Consider the following 23,261-nt stretch of genomic DNA (forward strand, 5'->3'; position numbering starts at 1 on the left):
CCTCGGGAGGAGGTTTCCGCCTCGCCCGACCTCAGGCTCCGGCCTCGGGAGGATGTCTCCGCCTCGCCCGACCTCAGGCTCCGGCCTCAGGAGGAGGTCTCCGCCTCGCCCGACCTCAGGCTCCGGCCTCGACCCCGGCCTCGGGAGGAATCGCGTCCTCGTCCGACCCCGGCCTCGGCCTCAAGAGAAGTCTCCGCCTCGCCCGACCTTGGACTCGGACCGACCGCGCCAACAGGGGATACATCATTACCCTATTCCTAGCCTGCTCAGGCTACAAGGAACAAGACCGACGTCCCATCTGGCTTACCCCGGCGACGGGTAATGATGGTGCCCCGCGTGCACCATGACGCCGGTGGCTCTCAGCCCCTTACGGCAGCAAGGAGACATCAGCAGGATCCTTGCTGCACTGCCGCACTGCCAGCTGTGCTCCTACAGGACTTAGGCGGTCCTCCGACGGCCACGCCATCACATGTACAGGGCCCAAGCTCTCCCCCAACAGCCACGTTGGCATGTACACAGGGCTTAGGCACTCCACTGCCAGACACGTTAGCGCATAGCTACGCCCCCCGTTGTACGTCTGAACCCTCTCCTTGCGTCTATAAAAGGGAGGTCCAGGGCCATCCTGAGGGGGGTTCACGCGGGGGGAAGGGGCGGACGAACGGGCTCCCGCACTCTGTCTCTCTCTCTCCCTCACGCGACGCGCTTGTAACTCCTACTACGAGCGGCACCCCTAGTGGAGGATAATACGAGGCTTGTCTCATCTCTCGTGTTCCATCCCGCGCCAACCCATCTGGGCAGGGGCACGCAGCGATTTCACTCGTCGGTCCAGGGACCCCCCGGGTCCGAAACGCCGACATAAATAAAGAAACAATTTTTGAAAAAAATAATTTTTAAGTTAAACAAGCTAATGACTACCTAAAAATGGAAAAAAAATATGTGCACACTGGATACAAATCCATTCCGCTGTAGCCCCTCACGTTTGTTATCAACATGCCCACAAACATATGCCCCAAACAGCCAAGTGGTAGCCTCTAAATTATGTTGGTGTGGACCTGCAGGTCATGAATGTAAAGGACTGCAACCGGATGAGTTTGCATCCAGTATGCAAATATTTTTTTAGAAAAAAATGTAGCTACCTTGTGCTGGTAGTGCCCGTCGTTTTGTTAGATATACGAGCTAAGGAGAATCACCTTTGTTAAATTTGGTCATCAACTGCTATTAGATCTGTTCAAATGTCGGATCGGATCAGGTTTGAGTCCGGCCATAGTCAGGTCGTGGGTCATTTGACACGACTCACGTCCAACCCGTGCATAGTGTCGAGTCAGGTAGGGTTGGCTCGTGCCTCTTGATTGGACGCATTAGGTCGGTTTTTTTTGGTTGGGTCTGATTTTGGGGGGAAAAACTAGGGCCCGTACCCGGTCCACAAATTGTTGTGGGTAAAAAACTATGGTACGTACTTATCTATACATTGATCGGGTTGGGTCGGATGGCCAGGTCTAGCTGCTATCAAACATGGTCTAGCTTGTGCTTGAAGAAGCTAATTACAAACTGGATATATCTTTTGATGACGTGACAACATTTTAAAGAGTGGTACTAAATTCTCATTGAAAATTGCCATAAGGGTTGTTTGTTTCCCTTGATTTTGAAGAATTAAAATCTAACTAATGGAGTAGTCTATTTTTTAGAACATGACATTTCATAACTTTCTAACGTTTATATATAAGCATATCTCAAATTCATGGAGTAAGAGATGGAAATTGATTCTATAGATTTACATATAGGTGTACATTTATGTTGTGCCTAATAGACCAACCCAAAGCATACAATTTCTGGCACGACCTAGTTCTGGCACGGCCCAACTTAATTGTGAGTCTGGGCCAGCACGTCCCAATATGTGGATCATACCTGGGCCTCAAGTCAAGCCCACAGGCCGGCCTGGCACGGTCCATTTAACTAAGGCCTATCGAGACCCACTAAACATAGACTCATTATTTAACTAAGACCCGTCAAAGCCCACAGGACTAACACAACTTGGAGAATCCAGAGTTTCAATAGCCCTTCGAGAACCAGTACCTAGATGGGGATAGTGAATAGTGATGATGATCATTGTATATGTATTATGTATGGTTGTATTACCTCAACTAAACACTGAACATAGAACTGGATATTATTTCTGAGCTAGTTGTACTATTTTTTATTTCTGACCAAATGTTTTTAATGTGCAGCCACAAAACATCTTAGTTTTATTTTGGTCATATATATTATATACTTTTTGTTTATGTATTACTGTTGTATGTATATAGACCGTTCTGACACATTAAGGTATTCTGAGCTATTTGGTCCGGCCTGGCACACAGAACTAATTGTGGGCCGTGCCGAAGGCCGATAACTGGGCCTATGTGCTGGTGCTGGTACGGCACAACTCATAATTAGGGATATGTTTTTGCAGGACATGACTTTGTGGGCCCGTACCGTGTCGGGCCAGATCGGCACACATGTACAAATATAGATTTACATGCTACTTTTATAATGTACAAATTATAACACACTCATGTACTTGCTTCTTTATAGCATAATGTATTGTATAACTATCTCTTGCATATGATTTAGAATAATATATAATAAATTGTATATATAAATATATTAACTTAATTAATTTGTGTCCATATTATTATTATTAGAATGAAATTTAATTCTAACCAAACAAATGAGGCCTAAAAAGAAAAGAGAAAAAAAAAACTGGCCTCAACCTACCCCTCGTGCAGGCAGAGCGACAGCATAGCGCACGTGATATATCGTGCAGTGCAGGAAAGCGTCGCAGGCAGTGGCCATCAAGCTGAACAAGTTGCAGTAAATTCGATGCGAACCCATCTTGTACAGTCGGTTCGCGAGCAGCGATTCCCTCGTTTATACGATTTTGATGGAGCTCCGTCTATCTTTTCGCTCCGGCGTCGGTGCGAGTCCCCGGGCAGTGGCAGTGCGTGCACCGCGCCGTGCGCCGGCTGCGGCTGCGGCTGGCTCGGGACCCACGGTTTGAACACACGCGCGCGACGGGCCCCGCAGCCCCCCGCCCGCGCGTCACGGACGACGCGCACGGGCGAAGCACTGACGGACGCGGGTAGACGCCACGCCACTCTCGACGCGGGTAGAAATACGCGGCGCCACCCCGAGTCCCCGACAAAACGCCCCACTGCACTGCACCTCACCTCACCTCACCTCCTCCCTCGGCGGAAACATCCCACTGCCCAGCCCCTCTTCACGTCTTCCCTCCTCCGGCCTGTGTTACTGCCCTCTGTCTGCTCGACCAGCTTGGGAGCCTGGCTGTCCGCTCTCCGATCGAGTACGGAAGCCTCGGCAGCTGGAGGATCTGTGGCCTGAGCGCCCCCGCCGGACGACGGGAGAGAGGTACGTGCTGCTGCTTTCCTTCATCTCCTTCCTTGGGTAGCTGGTACTACTAGCTCGGGGCTTGTGGCGTGTCAGCGTGTGCGGTTTGGCGAGTGACGACGGAAGAAGCTGCTGTCTTCGCTCTTGCTTTGCTTCAATCTTCAGGTACTTGAAGCTCCTCTGCTGTTAACTCTGCATGCTCGTGTTAGCCCCGCTTCGGGTGCAGAACTCGTACTGGTCCACAATCCCCGTAGGTTCTTCGTACAGCACATCCAGCCGCATCATTCATGCCTCGCTTGTGAGGAGGTCGTTGTGGGGGGGAATTTCCTGTTTCTGTTTTTTTGAGACCATGTCGTCAACCCATGAGGTCTTAGGATGCTCACGAAGTGGTGGTGGTTAGTACGCGGATTTCTCGATCCGCTATCTAAAAACAACAGCTGATCTACAAGCTTTTGACCACCTAATTTTCTGGCTTTTTTTAAGATTCTTGCGCGGGGGGTGGGTTGGTTGGTTCAACGTGCGGGTCAAACTCCCTGTGCCGGGGTTGGAAAAATCTTGTGTTGACTGTTCGGACCAGTCCTCGGCATGTACTCCTGCCTGCAGGACAGCAGGAGACTGTACGGAACATCCCTCACCAATGACGCAGAATCACGGTAGGTTTTCTCTTGTCAGCCTTTCAGGTTTTGCTACGGCCCACCTGCGTTGCGTTGCGTTCCCTCTCTGCCATGCCACCAGGAATTTGGAGATAGTTGGTCGCGCTTGTGTCTGTCGAGGCTCGGTGTGTTACTGTGGTCCTGTTTGGATGCAAATTTAGTGGGGATTGTTATAAATGAATGCGACACAAATAGGATCAATCACAGAGAAGACACGGATTTAACGTGGAAAACCCCTCCAAAGTGAAGCGGTAATTGTTCTACATCCGGCTTTCACAGCTAGCTAGTGTTTTCTGATTAGACTAACTAGTTACATGCTCTGTCATGGCTTTTCTTATGAAGTAATTCTCAAGTAGTGACACACCAAATTTATTTCTGTAAATTTAACTGTAAGGCGTTTTTTACTTCTGTGGTCCTCATATTTAACTGTCAAACCTCAGTACTACTCCCTACCTTCTAAACTATAAGGCGTTTTTTTGGCCTTTGTAGATACATTATTTTTATTATACATCTAGATGCAGTATAGAATCTAATTATTAGAACCCAGGGAGAGTAATTCTTATTGGTATAGTAGGTTCTGTTTCTCACCTGCTCAATTTACTGTTGCAGGTTCTGTTTCATCCTCATATAACAGAGGACTAGAAGACATCCACACGTACCATCAATCAAATTGCAAATCTCTGAATTTACCTCAAAATCGGACGTGCCTGTTGTCATATACCAGAAGCAATTGATAACTTGGAGTTGTAGTAGTCTACCGTACTCTCTACTGAACAAGTATGGCCGACCCTCCAACTTCCCGCATGGTGCAGCACCCCTTCGGCGACATCCCAAGCCAGACTCCCAAGCAATTCCTATACTCTGGTAGCTCACAGCACCTCTGCCATCCATACCAGTCAGCTTCGGACGCCCACGTCGCGCCGCAGCGTCACTACACCGTGAGGTCTCAGTCTCAGTCTCAGTCACCGGATGCTGGGTCTGAAGACTTTGAGACGCACAGCAGGCAGTACACGCTGGACTCCTCTTCGGCTTCCGGTTGCTCAGGGCACGGTTCTCCCTCCTGTCAGAGTGTCCATGCCGGGAGTCGCAGCCCTGTGTCTCACTCTCATGACGACAGCCACTCCGGCTCCACCAATGGCAACGGATCGCCTGCGAGCGCGTCGTGTGTCACCGAGGACCCTACTGACCTCAAGCAGAAACTGAAGGATCTTGAGGCTGTGATGCTGGGGACGGACACGGACCCAGAGACCGTGGACAGTCTCGAGATCGCCATAGCGGACCGGCTTTCGGTGGAGCCCGAGGAGTGGAAGAACAACATGGTGAGCGTGCCTAGAGGGGACCTGAAGGAGCTGCTGATCGCCTGCGCCAGGGCAGTGGAGCAAAACAACGGCTACTCCATCGACCTGATGGTCCCAGAGCTGAGGAAGATGGTGTCGGTGTCCGGCGAGCCGCTCGAGAGGCTGGGAGCCTACATGGTGGAAGGTCTCGTCGCCAGGCTCGCCGCCTCTGGCAGCTCCATCTACAAGGCTCTGAGGTGTAAGGAGCCCAGGAGCTCCGACCTCCTCTCCTACATGCACTTCCTGTACGAGGCCTGCCCCTACTTCAAGTTCGGCTACATGTCGGCCAACGGCGCGATCGCGGAGGCCGTCAAGGGAGAAGACAGGATCCATATCATCGACTTCCACATCGCTCAGGGGGCGCAGTGGGTCTCTCTCCTCCAAGCCCTTGCGGCCCGGCCTGGCGGGCCACCGTTCGTGAGGGTCACCGGCATTGATGATCCCGTTTCAGCTTACGCCCGAGGCGGCGGCTTAGAGTTGGTCGGCAAGAGGCTGTCACACATCGCTGGCCTCTACAAGGTGCCCTTTCAGTTCGACGCGGTCGCCATCTCCGGCAGCGAGGTGGAGGAGGGGCATCTGGGCGTCGTCCCTGGCGAAGCCGTCGCCGTCAACTTTACTCTAGAGCTGCACCATATCCCCGACGAGACCGTGAGCACGGCGAACCACAGGGACCGGGTCCTGAGGCTGGTCAAGGGCCTGTCGCCCAGGGTGCTCACGCTGGTGGAGCAGGAGTCCAACACCAACACGGCCCCCTTCGCGCAGCGGTTCGCGGAGACGCTGGACTACTACGCGGCCATCTTCGAGTCCATCGACCTGGCGCTGCCCAGGGGCGACAGGGAGCGGATCAACATCGAGCAGCACTGCCTGGCTCGGGAGATCGTCAACCTGGTGGCCTGCGAGGGCGAGGAGCGGGTGGAGCGGCACGAGGTGTTCGGCAAGTGGAAGGCGCGCCTCATGATGGCCGGGTTCAGGCCGTCCCCGCTCAGCGCGCTGGTCAACGCCACCATCAAGACGCTGCTGCAGAGCTACTCGCCGGACTACAAGCTCGCCGAGAGGGAAGGCGTGCTCTACCTCGGCTGGAAGAACAGGCCCCTCATTGTTTCATCGGCATGGCACTAGTGTTGGCCTCGTGGAGAATGTTGGCCTCGTGGAGAATGTTTCTTGTGACTTTCTACCTCGTTGTTAGTATAGATATGCTTGGCTGAGCACTAAAACTATATATAGGAAGCCTGTGGTGGTACTGAGTTGTACAACACCTATAACCTAATAACCTGATGTTGTGAATTGTGATGGCAGTCACTACCAGCCTGATAATGTGTAGCAGTAAGTTCGAGTATATGTTTCAGTTAATCGATTTTGCTTTGAAAATCCGGGTGCATTCTGAAGAGTGATCTCAGTCAGAAATGCCACAAACCCTTCGGAAAACTTTGCTACTGGGGCAAAAAAACAACAGAAAAAATAATTCAACTTAGGGCTAGTGTGGCAACTCAATTTTCTAGAGAGATTCTTATTTTTCCAAAAAAAATGAATTAATTTTTATTAGAAAAATAAAAATCCCTGGAAAAATAAGGTTGGCAAACTAGTCGCCGGTTTGCAGAAATTTAGCGGGGTTTTTTGGCATATCTGATGAAACCGCACTTGTGAAATGATATATTTCATTTCATATGAATATCAAACTGGCATCGTTCATATGCAGGAGATAACAAAGCTTTGCCACCAGATGGCTCTTCGGTTCTGTCCAGAAAGAAGTTTACATAACCAAATTATCATAATCTAATTAATCATAACTGGTTTGCTGTACAACGAATGTTTAGCTGCAGCGTCACATACAGCGAGTTCATCCACACAGCAAAAGACATCATGTGCCATCGCTGCAGCTCCCAGGTATACCTTGACCGCCTCCAATTATGTGAAGATGATACACGGTAGAGCATCTTCCGAAGAGAACTTCATGACGACGGTGATAGGTGTGATTCATGGAGGTATAGCCATCAGAAGAGGCACTCATGGACCCATCACTAAGTTACCAGCACTACTGTAACATAAGTTAGCTGATCGGTCCAAAGGTGCAGCTTTGAAAGTAAACCCTTCGTTTCCTTTTTCTTCTCTGGAGCCGTATATGCTGCTAGCTACTACATTTCCAGGTATTGCTGGCACAGGCATTCCTGGAAGTCCCATGCTACCGTACACAGGAGCCATGTGTCGCATCTGATACTGCATAGGTTCCGGAACTGAGGGCTGCATCTGGTTTGTTGCATCGCTGTGGTTAGGGCTGATACCTACACCAAGGTCAAGACTGATGGTGTCACTTTCGGCTGCCTGAGAATATTGATTGTTGAAGGCCCTGGCATCGCATGCTCTCATCATGCCACCAAAGCCTGGCATGCTGCTGTTAATAGGATGCACCACCGGCTTCATGGGAGCTGCAGACATCTCATGGCTTGCATTCCTGGAAGCAGGGACTTCATGGTTATGTTTTCCTTCATATGTTGTGATCACTGACTTCGGGTCATGTGATGCTCTCTCAACATGTTTCCTGACTGGGCATCCTGTATGTGTGCATTTGTAGTAACTCCTGCAATCAGGAACAGAATTGAATATGTTTTACATATGAATGCACTGCCTAGTGTTGTCATTCTTATTTTTTCCAAAGAAGAAAGCGCAGAAAACTAGAGGCATGCCAATGTTATCACAAGAACAGCGCTATCAAAATTTTGGCCGCCAAAGGTATCAAACCAACACGAATTGGAGTCCACATGCCTAGCTAGCAACCCAATTAAGAGTAAGTTCTTTCAAGCCTTACTTCCCAGCCATAATTAAATTACATGAAAGGCTTCGAACGAAAATACCAAACATGGAAGACAAATCCCAACCAACCGATTGCCTTGACTCATGTCATTAATAAAAAAGCACTATTTCTGCAAACTACATATATTTGGAAAAGGGTGTGAGACAATGTTTATTTTCTACATGAAATGTACTTGTGCAAGGTAGGGCGATAGGCTAGGATATAAACATAAATCAACATATACTTGTATGATGGAATAAACAAAATGTGAAGCACCTGATATTCCCTTTATACACTTCACATATTTTCAAATCTTTAATTCTTGTGTAGTTAGATGCAATCTATGTGAAGGGAATAGAAGGCATAATAATAGTGTTGGCTAGTATCTGCCCAAATCAGGTGCCAAACAGTACAAAATGGCGGCACAAATCAACAGAATGAATGGACCCTAGCTATGAGGGACCTTGAAGAGACACATGGACAGATCTTAATAAGGCTAAATATTTGAGATATATGTCCGTAGCAGTTTTTGTATCTTTCAACATACATCTTAACCAGATCTGCCTTCTAATTTGTTCAAAGTCAACCTTTCAGAACATAGGAACAAAAAAAATAGGAAGGGCAAAAAATCAACAGGTACGTAAATAATCAATTGCAACAAATATGCTGATTACGAACATTTCCTAGTTTCTGGTCCAAATAATGTAACCCGACTTTGTCAGATAATGGTGAATGTCAAACACAGAACGGAAACATAATAGTGGCAAAAATAATGAACAAAATGAATACTGACCGTGGGTTAGGGTTTCCTTTCACTACTTTCTGCCCATATTTGCGCCAGCGATACCCATCATCCAAGATATCAACTTCACTAACAGTTTGTACAACGACACGGGGCTCGCGATTTGGTTTACCCATCAAAGCAGCATCGATACCAGCAGATTCCATTTTCCTAGTCACGCAGTTGTGGAGTACAGGATTAGCAGTTGGAAAGGGAGAAACTTTAGGGCATACTGAGTCAAAGTTTTAAACCATGCTCTACCTGCGTTTTGAGTCCAAGTCATCATCATCATTAGAGTCATCCCCAGGGTAGGGTCTTCCACCTCCAGCATCAACATCATCATCACTTGCTGGACCCGGAACATTATCAACCATGCCAGCTGAATGTGCTTGGTTACAGAGGTTGGAATAAATATTTGAAGGTTTGTCTGCATATTAACAGAAAAAATTCTCAGACCCAACAAAATGTCACAGGTAAACATTAAGAAACTTAGTATCAAATGATCACTGTATGTTCAAATCATTCCTTCTCAAGAATTTGGAAGAGTCAGGAACTAAAGTTGTTATAAAAGCAATTGAAACAGACATGCAAGACGAACAAGAAAATGCTTCATAATGCAAAACTATATATATACATATGTATGCTCAATTCGAAATTGCAATACACCGGAATCCAACATAATTACAGAAACCATGGCACACTCACCTTCAATAGGTGCCACACCATCGTATCTTTCTTCAGCCTGGCTTGAAGGAACTGCACCAGCAGCTAACCTTCTATTTGGTTGGGGCTTGGGATGATTATGATGCCCTTTATAAACAACTTCAGTAATCTGACCATCAAGCGAACGCTCTAATAGCTTTTTAACTTCACAATTAGGATGAGTGCACTTGTAATAACTTCTAGGATTTTCACTTCCCTTGACATGCTTCTGTCCATATTTGCGCCAATTATAGCCATCCTCTGCTGATTTTTCAGCTACATTTTCAGTTTGTGTCTCCTGGGCAGCATTTTCAGAGCTATTTATCAGGTGCATCTCTGATGTACCAACTTCAGCAGGCATGTTGTCAGATGGACAAACTATTGAAACAGGTTGGTTTGGAGCACTTGAAACATTTGCTGTGTGACTCGATTCCCGTGAGCATAGAGGTTTATTTTCAGTCATCAAATTGCTAGATGGTGAGGCATGATTTGAGCCATGATTTTGCATAGGAATGTCATGATGATTTTGATTGTTGACTGCAGTAGCCTGCATGTGAGCACTATGCATGTCATGGGAATGGGATACAAAATAATTTACAGCGGAAGTCAACAAGAATAAGAAACACAGAAGCCCATATGGGTAGATCACAATAAATACTGAAGTTTTCATAAAAACTTAACAGTTATACAAAAAGAGAACTTTTACACATATAAGGGCAGACTAGTTAAGACTCAGGACAAAATATAAGAATATCAATTTCATTCGATTTTGAAATTAGAAGTAGAACACCCTATTTTGTTGATAATAACCGAAGGCACAAAAAGAGTAATCCTTTAAGTACTGCAACATAGGAATGCCATGGAAATTTTATAAGGAAACATCCACGCCACTTCGCTCGTGGACTATTCCTACGAAATTCCTGACAGATTTTCCTCTTTGTAACCTAAATTCACAGGCTTGTTGTACATGTGTAAGTACACTAGCAACCTTTTTACCTCTAACTGTCCTATCACTTAATCATAACATATATTCCTTAATCAATCCATTTTCCAGTGTAGCATTTTATAGGTTATCAAGCCAGAATGTAACAGAACAAAAACTCATTCAGACTTGAAATTATGGTATACACAAAGTCACAAACACAACAGTGTCACTCATATGTGGTCAGTTATTCAGTTTAAAAATTAATACTGGATGATCAATAGCAGGTCCCTGGTCACCTTCGAGTCATTTGCAAGCCCTAGGGTAATTTTCACAAACCATGATAATGAGCGGTGTCACCTACTTTTTATTTCTAGGAAATCCAAGTAGAAAAATTAGACTAATGACAACATGCACTAGACCCAATAAAAATGAGTTACTCGAATTCCAATATAACATTCAAGAGCTCAAATCCACTTCATGCCAGAATTCATTCCCTAATTCCAAAAATAAAACAGCAGGGGGGATAGAGGGTAACCAGTTATGTTATCTGACTAACTTGTTGATACCTATACAACTATTGAAGAACGCTAACAAATCATGGCGTTGGTAAAATGTAATTACAATTTTATCAAAGAAACATGCACATGACTGTTACTCCATTCCCTTTTACCAGGTGTGACAAGGTTGTTTGCAGATACCAAGGACAACCTTCAATCACATGCAAATCTGTGTCCCCGGCCATGAAAACTAACTGTCGTTCCGTTTCTGCCCAGCAATATACAGGCCATGTTTGCATCCACGCCTTCATTTAATGGACCAAAAGTACCATTCTATGCATGTCAAGCTTCAAAGCTGGGCTATTTGCATGCATGAGAAGTTTCGGTTTTGGGTGGTCTAATTAAGTGTCCCCTCGATATTCCAGCATGCCCAGTATTATGGTCAAAATGAAAAACCACAATATGCCTGGTATAACGGGACAGAAGTAGTAGAACACAGTAGAAAGGGGGTGTTTAGAACCTAAAAAACAAAAAGAATCAATGAACCAGAATGCAATATAGAGCTCCTATGGTCCTATCTAAAATGTAAAACATTGAAACCAGTTAGCTGTATCTCTGAATACTAATAAGATAAGGATTAAACAATAAGCGAGCATCATGCTGCTAAAAGGAAGTGGTGAGCTTATAATTTTGTAGATTATATTTAATGGTATCATACAAACAAAATGCTTAAACTCCATTTGCTGATATACAAGATGAAGTTTTTTTTGGTACTTCACATATAAACAAGATCCTCAAGATGTTGTGTTCTATAGTGCTAAAGAATTCTAAAAAAGCAACCATTCCAATAATGGTTCCATACCGACGATTGAGAATTGAGATGAGGCTTGAATTCAAACTCCCGAGAGCCTCCATCTTCTTGGCCACTATCAGCTGAATTATCCCTAGGCGAAGGCAGTATGTCCGGATGAGTGCTCTTGTTCATGTTTGCAGCCATGCTCAGAGTACCGGTTGTGGGAGACGGTTCAACCTAAATAAAAAAATGCATATTGATTATTTGTCCAGCAGGATAAAATATATCTATATGAATCACTTAATATCAAATCGTGTAGAACAACACTCACACAACTTGTTCAAAGTGTTTCTGCTATGACAATTAGTATTATTTAAGCCCTGTTGGAAGTCAAATTGAGCAGCGCGGACAGTCCGGCGCTGAGGCCGGACGGTCCGCGGTCCGGACAGTCCGCGGTGGTGGCGCGGACGGTCCGCGCGCGCGCAGAGTCAGTTAGGGTTCCTAGTTTCTCGCGGGATTTGTTACCTAAAACCGCGGGATTAATTCGGAAATCAGTTGGAAGCGGATCCAGACCTCCCCTTTATATAGATGAAGGGCTACGGCCGATTGAACCCCCATCAATCGAACAAATCAAGTCTATTTCTCGTTTTTACCTTACGCATTAGGAATAGTTCTAGTCTAGTTCTAGTTTAGCCTATCAATCTCCAAATTCTCCGCCTCTCTTCGACTCTACGTCGATAAGAGGAGTCTAGGTCGGCCTGCCGAGCCTAGACAACACCTAGGATCTCTCCTCCCCGACGGGGTCCCTCCCGGGAGCGAGATCCAGGCGCCGCCGGCGACCTTCGCCACCCCCTGCGCACGCGCGGACCGTCCGGCCTGTAGGCGCGGACCGTCCGGCCGTCAGGCAGGAAATCTTTGCCCCTGCTCCAGGTCGCGGACCGTCCGGTCCCTGGTCGCGGACCGTCCGCGCCTGTGCAGAGAGCACCGCCGCCGGTTCTTGTTGAGTGTTTGGCACCCAAAAAAGGTGTCAACATACTTTTGGCGACTCCGCTGGGGAAGGTGTTTAGATCTACTAAAAATCAGGCCCTCAAATGGCCGGTTCTAAAGATCACACTGATATCTCCCCGGACAATATCCTGAAGCCGGCTGTTGAAAGTCTGACGGCCGATGAGCAACAGCAATACGAGGACTACATGCGTCAAGCGAGGGAGAAATTCTTATCACAGTACACGGTGGATCGCCACCAGAAAGTTGTCAAACATGGAGAGACCGACGTCGCATCTCTTCTATCTTCGCTTCAAGTCCCCAACGTAAGTAAACCCGACGACATCCACTTTATTAAACAGTATGTAGATCATCAGCAGAATCAAATGAAACAACAGATTGGAGGGTTAGAAGAGTCAATTAGAAAATTAACGCATACGTTGGAGAAGTCTGTTGCTCCTAGTTTTCCATCATATGAGACTAGCAACAGGATATCTATGTCTAATACATCGGCAACAAATGGGGATTTGCAGACCCAACCATTATATGGTATGCCGATGAACTCATATCCAGGGCAAGTACCACCGCCGCCATCCCTGCTTGGCAGATCGGCGCCCCTGAATACGGTCGGACCGTCCGAGCTTCTGCCCAGACCATCCGGCCCATACGCGGACCGTCCGGCTTGCTCTGCCGGACAGTCCGGGGCTGCCCTAGGACCGTCGCCGTCCCTGTTTGGCAGATCGGCGACCCTGGACGCGGTCGGACCGTCCGAGATGCTACCCGGACCGACCGACCCTTACGCGGACCGTCCGGCTCTCTATGCCGGACAGTCCGGGGCCATACCGGGACTACCGCGTGGCGCCCCAGTAATGGCGAACACGACCGGCCAGTTCGGATGTACCACCGTACAAACCGGATACACATATGTGGAACCTGCTGTTGCACACCATACACCAAATTATTACACACCACAACAGCAGTATATTTCGCCTTCTACATATTTAAACCATAATGCACCATATAATCACAGACCGATCAACACTATCGATCGGTCACGACAAGAAGGTCGGTATACTAATACCCGACCAAATGAGCCCCACAGCCCAGGATCCGGTGGTCTACCACCGGGTGCAATGGAAAAAATTAGGGAAGAGATGACTGAACTATTTCGAGATAAGTTCGGAGTTAATGTAGCCAGAGTAGGGCAATCATATCAAAAGCCATATAATCACCGGTTTGACATTGTCCCATATCCACAAGGGGCAAGGATACCGGAATTTTCTAAGTTTTCTGGTGAGAATGGGAGAAGCACATACGAACACATAGGCCAGTTCCTAGCGCACCTAGGCGAATTGGCTGATGGAGAAGCATTTCGTGTTCGGTTATTTTCTTTATCACTTACTGGTACTGCTTTTGCATGGTACGCCGCCCTGCCTCCTAATTCCATTAATTCCTGGAATGAGTTAGAAAATAAATTTCATGAACATTTCTTTGCCGGGGAATATGAATTAGGATTAGCTGACTTAGCTTCAGTCCGACAAGGACGCGAAGAATCGGTTAATGATTATATCCGGAGGTTCCGGGACACTAGAAACCGATGCTTTCGGATCCATGTTGCAGATAAAGAGCTAGCAGGGCTAGCTTTTAATGGGTTGCTATCCTACTTAAGAGACAAATTAGATGGAACCCAGTTCTTTTCGATAGCCCAGCTACATCAGCGGGCTTTAGCCTGTGAAAGCCGATTTAAAGAGACATCAAAATCGGTCGCCCGTACTATACATCTAATAGAGCGTGATAGTTCAGATGATGAATCCGCAGATGTATATACCGCTGAGTTTATTTGGCCAACAAAGGCCAAATCTTCAGCATGTTCTTCCTTGCAGCCGGTTCAAAAGAATCGGCAAGAAGAGATTAAATTCACCTTTAATGTTGCCAAATGCGATAAGATATTTGATGAGCTACTTAAAAATGGCAACATTAAATTAACTCATAATATCCCTCCTATAGATGAATTAAAGAGGCGTGCTTATTGTAAGTGGCATAATTCTTTCTCTCATGCCACCAATGACTGTAATGTTTTTCGTCGACAGGTACAATCGGCCATAAATGAGGGCCGGTTGGCTTTTCAGGAAATGCAAGTGGACACACAACCATTTCCTGTTAATACAATAGATGTCGCATGCGAAAAGATCTTAGTTCGGCCCGAAATGGCCGATAAAAGCAAAAGCAAGGACATCATCATTGACGATCCTCGCACGTCAAATATATCGCAAAAGGAGATTGCTCGAAAGGCTCCGGACGATAAGGCTAAAAAGTCCGGAGGCACCGGGGGGCAGGCACAATTAATGAGCCAAGCACGACAGCCTGGCCTGAGCATCACAGACGGTGTGACACCTACGTGCGGACAGTCCGGTGCTCAGACAGACGGTTCGGCTAACTCTGCCGGACAATCCGCCTATGGCCAAAGGCGTCAGCCTCCACACAAAGTCTTAAAAGGGAAAGAGACGCAACGGCAAAGCACATATGGTCGGTTGATCAAAACTGACTCTACCTTTGATCAGTTACTCTCCAAGAATACTAGCAAGAAGACCGTTCTACGTGATCGGTCAACGAAGAAACATCGGTCACCTGCTAAAACAAAACGGGTAAACAAAACGGCTCGAAAGGCGACACAACAAGCATCGCCTATTCATCCTATGAGACCAAGGTACTTTCAACCCGTTTACTCATCGTCGGTATATTATCCTGTTCAAACATGGAATGGTACGATGATGAATCCATGGTATATGTATAGTCCCTTTGTCTATCCAGGCTGGGGGGCACCTCCATTCTATTCCTATTGATCCATTGATCAAACGGTCATGGCCGAGAAAGATACAATCTGAAACGGCCTTTATACATTGGTGCTTTATTGAATGAGCTCCACATTGAAAAGCCGGTGACTTACATCAGGCTTAGTTCATATGCTTTTGGTTCGTCAACCTTCACCAAAAGGCAGGGGGGCATATGTTGGAAGTCAAATTGAGCAGCGCGGACAGTCCGGCGCTGAGGCCGGACGGTCCGCGGTCCGGACAGTCCGCGGTGGTGGCGCGGACGGTCCACGCGCGCGCAGAGTCAGTTAGGGTTCCTAGTTTCTCGCGGGATTTGTTACCTAAAACCGCGGGATTAATTCGGAAATCAGTTGGAAGCGGATCCAGACCTCCCCTTTATATAGATGAAGGGCTACGGCCGATTGAACCCCCATCAATCGAACAAATCAAGTCTATTTCTCGTTTTTACCTTACGCATTAGGAATAGTTCTAGTCTAGTTCTAGTTTAGCCTATCAATCTCCAAATTCTCCGCCTCTCTTCGACTCTACGTCGATTAGAGGAGTCTAGGTCGGCCTGCCGAGCCTAGACAACACCTAGGATCTCTCTTCCCCGACGGGGTCCCTCCCGGGAGCGAGATCCAGGCGCCGCCGGCGACCTTCGCCACCCCCTGCGCACGCGCGGACCGTCCGGCCTGTAGGCGCGGACCGTCCGGCCGTCAGGCAGGAAATCTTTGCCCCTGCTCCAGGTCGCGGACCGTCCGGTCCCTGGTCGCGGACCGTCCGCGCCTGTGCAGAGAGCACCGCCGCCGGTTCTTGTTGAGTGTTTGGCACCCAAAAAAGGTGTCAACAAGCCCTTAAAGGTTTATTAGAACCACCGGTGAAATCTGAAATGGATACTAACTTCATTAATTCTTACTTCAGTGAGAAGAATATATTTGCCAAGCATCTAATGATTGGAAAAGGGAACATAAAAGAATGTCAACGGTAACAACAAACTGTAACAGAAAAATAATTATGAATCTGTAATCAAGCATCCTATCCTCACTGATTTCGGGTTGAGAGTAGTCAGAAAGAAGAACGAAAACCAGAGACAGCACTTAAACCAATCTCAACAAAAGAACAGCAACGAAATGGCCATCCATAGTCGAAGCTTGCAAAATTCACTCTTTTCTTTTCCCCAGCAGCTTGATGCTTTCTTTATGGAAGTGTACCATCCCTTAGCAGTCGAGACTAGTACCATACCACCCGAGGCTGAGGAGACATTTCCTTAAATAAGGCCCTTTAAAGCCCTCACGAGAGAAATGCCAAGCCACGCAATGATTTGTTCTCTGGGCCACTAAGCGTGTGCCGGACAGAATAATTCCCCCAGACGCACAAGCAACAGCTCTCCCCATCACCCCGCACCAAATAGACGGCGCAGGGGCGCCCCAGAAGGAGGAGCCGAGCAAAAACAACCATATCCCCGAGAACCCAGCGGGAAAGGCAGCTCCAGAAGCCGCATATCACCACCGGAAATGCGAAAGCGCGGGGCAAAAGCTCGATATTCCGGCTCCACGACTCAATCCCACCGGCGCAAATGTCTCATAAACTAGGAAACAAAGCTAATGCGCATCGGAATCCCTCTTTCCCCCGCCCCGAATCAACCTCTGCGTGACATGGAGGCGGCGGAACTCGCAGATCCCACGGGAGCAGTGAGTGAGTGGCGCGAGTGGCAGATACAGGGAGGCGCGGTAAATTTACCTTGAAGTTGTTGAGGAGGACGGGGGACTCGAGGAGAGCTCCGGGGCTAAACCCGGTGGGGATGGTGAGGCACGGCTCCCGCGATATCGGCAGCCGCGCGGGGGACATGGCCTTGTACCTCGCGCCGGCGCCGGCGAGCGCAGACACACGTCGATCCGCCAGGACCGGCTTCTCCGGCGAGCACCCAGCGCCGGCGGGAAGGTCGCCGGAGCTAGGGTTTGGCGAATCGGCCATTGGCGCGGGCCGCGGGGGGAGGTGAGTGAAGGAGACGAGACAAGGAGCGACGAGCAGCTAGGTGGTGGTTTTGGAGCCTAGAGGGGATGGTGGGAAGGGCAGTTTGGGGAAAGTGGCCCCGGCTGGTTGCGGGGGCAGCGTGGTGTGGGAGGCCGCGACTCGTGTTGACTTGATTAATGGGGGCACGTGGATTGCCCCTTGTGCCCCTGCTACGTGCGCGAAATCGCAGGGGCTGGCCGGAAGCGGAGCAAGCGTGGGGGGACGTGGCGTGCGCGTGAGCGTGAGCAGAGCAACCGCGGCACGAAACCGGTGGGGCCAGTGGAGTGCAGACAGCGACCTTGGCTGGCTGCGGGGTCGGCTCTTTGGGGCACCGTAAGCTCTCTTTTTGTTACGTCCCTGGATACTGGGCCCCGCACTCTGGTGGTCCCGTTGGCAGTGACGAGTGACGTTTCACGTGCGCTGGGGCCGTGGTGGTGGTGGAAATGTGGGTTAAATTCTGCATGGGATACCTGTCAGAGCTGAGGCGCACAGCAGAAACCCATCCAGATCATCTTGGGATTGAATGCGAAACAGAGGAAGAGGGATCTGGCCTGAATTGATTGCGGGAGCTGCAAGTTGGCTGGCGTTTGTTTCTACTGCGGTTTTACAGTTGTTTTTGTTTTCAAAAGCCAAAAACTCGATCAAAGATATTTTTTAAGATGTTACTATTTTATAATTAGTTGTTTTCCTATAGTATATTTTTCAAAGTATTCTAGGCTCGGCTTCTTGTCTTTTTGTTTTCTACTTAACTACTTTTAAAATTTCAAAAATTTTAAAAAAACTCCTTTTACAGTTGTTTTGACAAAAGACTATATTATAAAGCACCGTCGTCATGTGTCACTCCTTCCCTTCTATTTATCTCTCTCCCCACCCACCAATATTTAAATGGTAAAAAGCCTAAAATTATTCACAAATGAGAATTCATACTATGTTTGTTACCTCCAAACCCATGTTCACACACTTAGGCCCTGTTTGGGAACAAAGTTTTTGAAAACCACAGTTTTTTAAAATACTACAGTATACTTTAGTCATGACAATACCGCGGTTTACAATACCGCAGTTTTGAAAACTGAGGTCCAGACCTAAGTTTAGAATACCTTAAAACAACTATAATATTTGCAATACTTCAGTTTTGAAAGCAGAGATTTTAGTCAGCTTGCCAAACACCATTCTGTATATAATACTGCAGTATTTGAGAATACTGCAGTATTCTTCTAAAACTGTGAAAAAACTTCACTCCCAAACACCCCCTTAACTAACACAACAACGTATTTTTTATTTTATACTCTATACTTAAGAATATATAGAAATCAATGCAATGTACGAGCATTTTGCTAATATATATATATAAGTTATTGTTTCGTAGTCATTTCAATCTAACATGTTTCGATTTTTATAGCTAACATTTCACAGCTTAGATACTACACGAATGTTTTTACGGTTATAAGTGAAAGGACCTCTAACATAATGGTTAAGGCTTCCGAGTAGCGCCTCTAGATCTCAGATTTGACCCCCTTCAGGTGAATTTTGGACTTTTTTTAAAAAAAATCTATCACTGTGCTCCGCCTGCTCCCGAGGGTTAGGAGATTTTCTCGAAACCATGTTCAAACAAATGGTCTCTTCGATTAGTCAATCCAATAACTTGCGCTCGCAGCAATCGGAGCAGCGACAATGAGCGACTTCAAAACTACTAGGATGACAGCGTCACTGGAATTTGTTTTTGCATGCTTTTGGAGTTTTGGGTCTATTTGGTTGGATTGTGGATGTGAAAAACTGTTTTGTGTTGTGAGCTGTGAAAAAAGGGTTTGTGGGATGTGAGTTGTTAAAAAAATCTAAAAATCATTTAAGGCCCGTTTGTTTCGTTGGAATTGAATTTCATTTTAATAATTATAATTTAGACAAAACTAATTAAGTTCATATATTTATATATGTAATATATTTGTATATTATCCTAAATCATATGAGAGAGATAGTTATATATTATATTTATGTTATAGCGGCGCAAGTAGAAGAGTGTACTATAAGTTGTAAATCGGAAAAATAGCATGTAAATCTATAGAATCAATGTACATCTCTCACCCCATGAATTTGAGATAGGCTTATATGATAACTTTGGAAAGTGGTGGAATGTCACATTCTAAAAAAATACCTCATTCCATTAGTAAGATTCCAATTCCTCAAAATGAAAGGAAACAAACGGGACCTTAGTGGAAACCACTAAAAGTTCTTCCATATATTTTTTCACAATTTCATTCGAAAACACTAAAAGCATATCCATAGTTGCTTTCAGTTTTGCACTGTGAGAAAGACGTCTTTTAAAAAAAATGCTTCCTGATTCTATCCATTAAGGGGCAAAAGTCAAACAAACACAGCTGCTAGTTGATGGTAAGGAGTACTCCCTTTGTCTCCAAAACATATCTTTTACTATGAATGTAAATAATTGTTTTCGTTCCTAAATCAATAAGCCTTTTTTCATCTGAATTAGTGTAGTATGAACTCCTTTCGTTTCAAATAATTAATTATTTCAAAATTGTTGGAGTAAAAAAAACATCTCAAATTTAACTGAAATTACAGTAAAATATGAAATTTATGCCATCAATTAGATATATTACGAAACCATTTTTAGTTAAAATTAATAATGTTTATCTAATATTATGTTTTTTTTGTTTTGTTATATAATTTTGGTTAGATTTGAGATGAATTAACATTTCAAAAGAATTAGAGTGTCTTTAAGGACGAAAACGGGTACCCGAACTGTTATGATAAATCTAATATTTTAAGATATATATGTATGAAATTTGATGCTAATCTTTTCTTATGTTATTAAGCACATTATCATAGATAAGAATATTTTTTGCATAAATTGTTTTATATATTATTTTTTCTCTACAATACAAAGGTGAAAAATTATATGTATCCATATCCGAATGGTATTTGGATTTCATATCTACCATTTGAGAAGGTATATGATAATTTTAAGGTTTATTTTTTATGGAACTTTATAAGATCACTGCTAAAAACAAGAATATAAATTTACATAGAAGATTTATATCCTATTTATTCACAACCAAAGAAAAAAGATAAAAAACTGGTATTCAAATCACTACCTCCATAAATGACTTATAGTGTAGGAATGCGAGGGGATGTAACATGATGAGTTTGCATCCGGCATACATATAATTTTTCCCAACAATTAGCCCATGTGTTTTTATACAATTAGGACATGTATAACTCTGAGCCTTGGATTGATTTCCCATGTATAAGGGGCAACTTTAGGGAGTGTTTGGTTTGATGTCAAAATGGGATGAGATGGGGGCGACACCGTCGCCTCAATTTTTATGATCACGCCGCCATCAAAAACTATTCTGGTGTTTACCTCGCCACTACGTGACTCTCATCCAAACACTATAAAAACTATGGCCGCCCCATTCTATACCTCCATGTACATCTAACCAAACACATTATAAAAGATTGTATAATATAGTTAAGAGACAATATGTATAGAGTTGTGTAGAGATGTGCTCTTTATAAAGTGGTTGTCTATTGTACTCTATTCATGTAGCTTTCTAGAGACTTCTCAAGAGATCACATATCAAATGAGATTAGGCTGTGTCCAACAACGACCGGTAAATGGTTCTGTACGCTAAATTTAGCGGACAACTACCTCCTCTATGGGTCCAGCAATGCACGCTAAAACGTTCGGTAAATTTAGAGCACGTCCCCGTACACGCTAAAGCTAGCAGATCTCGGGCATCCGCTAAACGACCTTTTTCTACTCCGCGCGCTGGGGCTGAAGCTTCCTGCTGGTGCTTGCAAAGCTCTCATCCATGGTGCCGGGGCTGAAGCTCTCGAGCAAGCAGGAGGGACCGTGGAAGCTGGCCAAGGTCGCAGGGACGGGAAACGACAGCGAAAAGTGGATGCAGAGGATTGGGGATGTGGCGGCACGGAGGGCCTCGGCCACGCCATGGATCTCATCGTCGGAGCCGTGCTCGAGCGCCGCAGCGACGTGTAGGACCTCGGCCACCATTCTCGTTCCCACCGCTCTCTGCCCACAGGAACGACGGCCCACAATTGCTGCGCAGCAGTGAGCTCAAATCAAAGATGAACGCCGTGCTAGCAGCGTCTGCTCGGGAGTGGGAAACGCCTGGGAAGAGGATGAGGTTTGTGGGATTTAGAGATTTGTTTAGATAAAAAGTATTTGCGCATGGTAAAAAAGTTATAGTTCTAAAGCATATTTTTAATATAAATACAAAAACAATTTGTAATATTTAAATTAGTTAAAAAGGCGTGGATAAATATAGATTTAAAATTTTCTGATAACAGTGGTCGGTGAAAATACGAATGATGAGATATAGAGGATGAAATTTAGAGGACGTTGTTGGAGATGACGAAGATATAGAGGATGAAATCTTTTAGAGTGTGCCGTAAAGGACAAAGAATATTCCTTTAGGGGATGAAATTTAGAGTACGTTGCTGGAGATAGCCTTATACCCGCCATTAGACTGCTAAATGTTTCCTGACCTTAAACTAATAAGGGATAATGAAGGCTAATTAATGATTAGAATTTATTAACTCTTATTAGACTACAATTAGCCCACGCTTAATTCGAATTTTATAGGATGGGGTATTTTTAAGCTCAAGAACCTACACAGGCCCAAGAGAGCCTCGGCTGCCTGACTTTCACGTACAGGGCGACGTGCGAACGAGCACGGCTAGGCAACGACTGGCCTTAGATGTGCGGGCCGTCAGGTGGTGCAGCACGGTCGCTGAAGTTATACAGATGTTGGCCTACACCAACCAGCCAGCTGAGCCGTGCACAAGGAAGCCCGTTAGGCCTCCATGGAGCTGACCCGGGCCTGTACGTGAGTACGTCATGTAGAGAAGCACTGAATTCCCTAGTTGGTGGGTTGCTGGTAAGGAATCTTGTGCGGGGCCTCGGTGGATTGAGCTCGTCGACCGGTTTTCCCAAGCGATGATGGGGCTCCTGTTTCTGGAATCGCTCCCGGGGAACACCAGTGCATGCACTCGGCGTCGTCGGACGTCGGGCCTGTTTGGTTCAGCTTTTTTCTGACCAGCTTTTCTGAAAATCTGGCTGTGGAAAGAATCTGGCTGTGGAGAGAATCTAAGTACCATTACGATTACGTGTGGAGGAAGATAAAGTTGTCAATGAGGTTCAGGATCTATAAAGTGACGGATTACTACTATTGCGACGACTCAACCGATTATATGTTTATGTTGATTTTGAATGGTTTTTATCCAAACGAATTTTATAGAAGCTGGCTGAAAAGCTGAGTGTTTGGCAGTTCGCAGCAGCTTTTGGTGGCCAGAAGCTGCGAAAAGCTGAAACAAACAGGGGCGTCATCACGTCCAACGACTTCTTCAATATCGTGTGAGGCTGAGCTAGGTCCATCCCTCTATCCCCCTCCCCAAACTCTGATTTTCCGTCGTCGGGTCGAGTACCCATCGAATTTCGAATTTACGGGTTAAATTGTCAGCCCTAGTTTTCTGACGCGGATTGTGCGATGGTTGCAATGGCAGTATCTTACTCTCTTGTATTACATTACGACCCCGTTTTATTTGAGGTGACTAAACTT

The 23,261-nt window shown here is 46.0% G+C and overlaps 2 protein-coding genes across 11 annotated transcripts; one reads left to right on the forward strand and one right to left on the reverse strand.

Annotated features, from left to right (window-relative positions):
* Nucleotides 1-3,166: 3,166 nt before the first annotated feature.
* On the forward strand, nucleotides 3,167-6,742 carry LOC100384069 (uncharacterized). Of its 8 annotated transcripts, none has more exons than XM_020540668.3 (3): nucleotides 3,167-3,405; nucleotides 3,481-3,549; nucleotides 4,057-6,742. In XM_020540668.3, the coding sequence occupies exon 3, from the start codon at nucleotides 4,817-4,819 to the stop codon at nucleotides 6,491-6,493; it is 1,677 nt and encodes a 558-aa protein (XP_020396257.1). In that variant the 5' UTR covers nucleotides 3,167-3,405; nucleotides 3,481-3,549; nucleotides 4,057-4,816; the 3' UTR covers nucleotides 6,494-6,742. The 8 variants fall into 8 exon arrangements, with proteins under 8 accessions (XP_020396257.1, XP_008651758.1, XP_035816587.1 ...); XM_008653536.4 differs by having other exon boundaries at nucleotides 4,647-6,742; XM_035960694.1 differs by lacking the exon at nucleotides 3,481-3,549 and having other exon boundaries at nucleotides 4,057-4,288; nucleotides 4,647-6,742.
* A 270-nt stretch (nucleotides 6,743-7,012) lies between these two features.
* Nucleotides 7,013-17,663, reverse strand: LOC100279793 (uncharacterized). 3 transcript variants are annotated; one of them, XM_020540469.3, is made up of 6 exons: nucleotides 16,700-16,893; nucleotides 11,930-12,097; nucleotides 9,649-10,192; nucleotides 9,205-9,370; nucleotides 8,956-9,114; nucleotides 7,013-7,949 (listed from the first exon to the last, which is right to left on the reverse strand). In XM_020540469.3, the coding sequence occupies exons 2-6, from the start codon at nucleotides 12,062-12,064 to the stop codon at nucleotides 7,379-7,381; spliced, it is 1,575 nt and encodes a 524-aa protein (XP_020396058.1). In that variant the 5' UTR covers nucleotides 12,065-12,097; nucleotides 16,700-16,893; the 3' UTR covers nucleotides 7,013-7,378. The 3 variants fall into 3 exon arrangements, with proteins under 3 accessions (XP_020396058.1, XP_035816429.1, NP_001146223.1); NM_001152751.1 differs by lacking the exon at nucleotides 16,700-16,893 and adding an exon at nucleotides 17,395-17,654 and having other exon boundaries at nucleotides 7,015-7,949; XM_035960536.1 differs by lacking the exons at nucleotides 11,930-12,097; nucleotides 16,700-16,893 and adding an exon at nucleotides 17,395-17,663.
* Between the last annotated feature and the right edge of the window lie 5,598 nt (nucleotides 17,664-23,261).

This window comes from Zea mays, chromosome 7, assembly GCF_902167145.1.
Source record: "Zea mays cultivar B73 chromosome 7, Zm-B73-REFERENCE-NAM-5.0, whole genome shotgun sequence".
NCBI lineage: Eukaryota > Viridiplantae > Streptophyta > Magnoliopsida > Poales > Poaceae > Zea > Zea mays.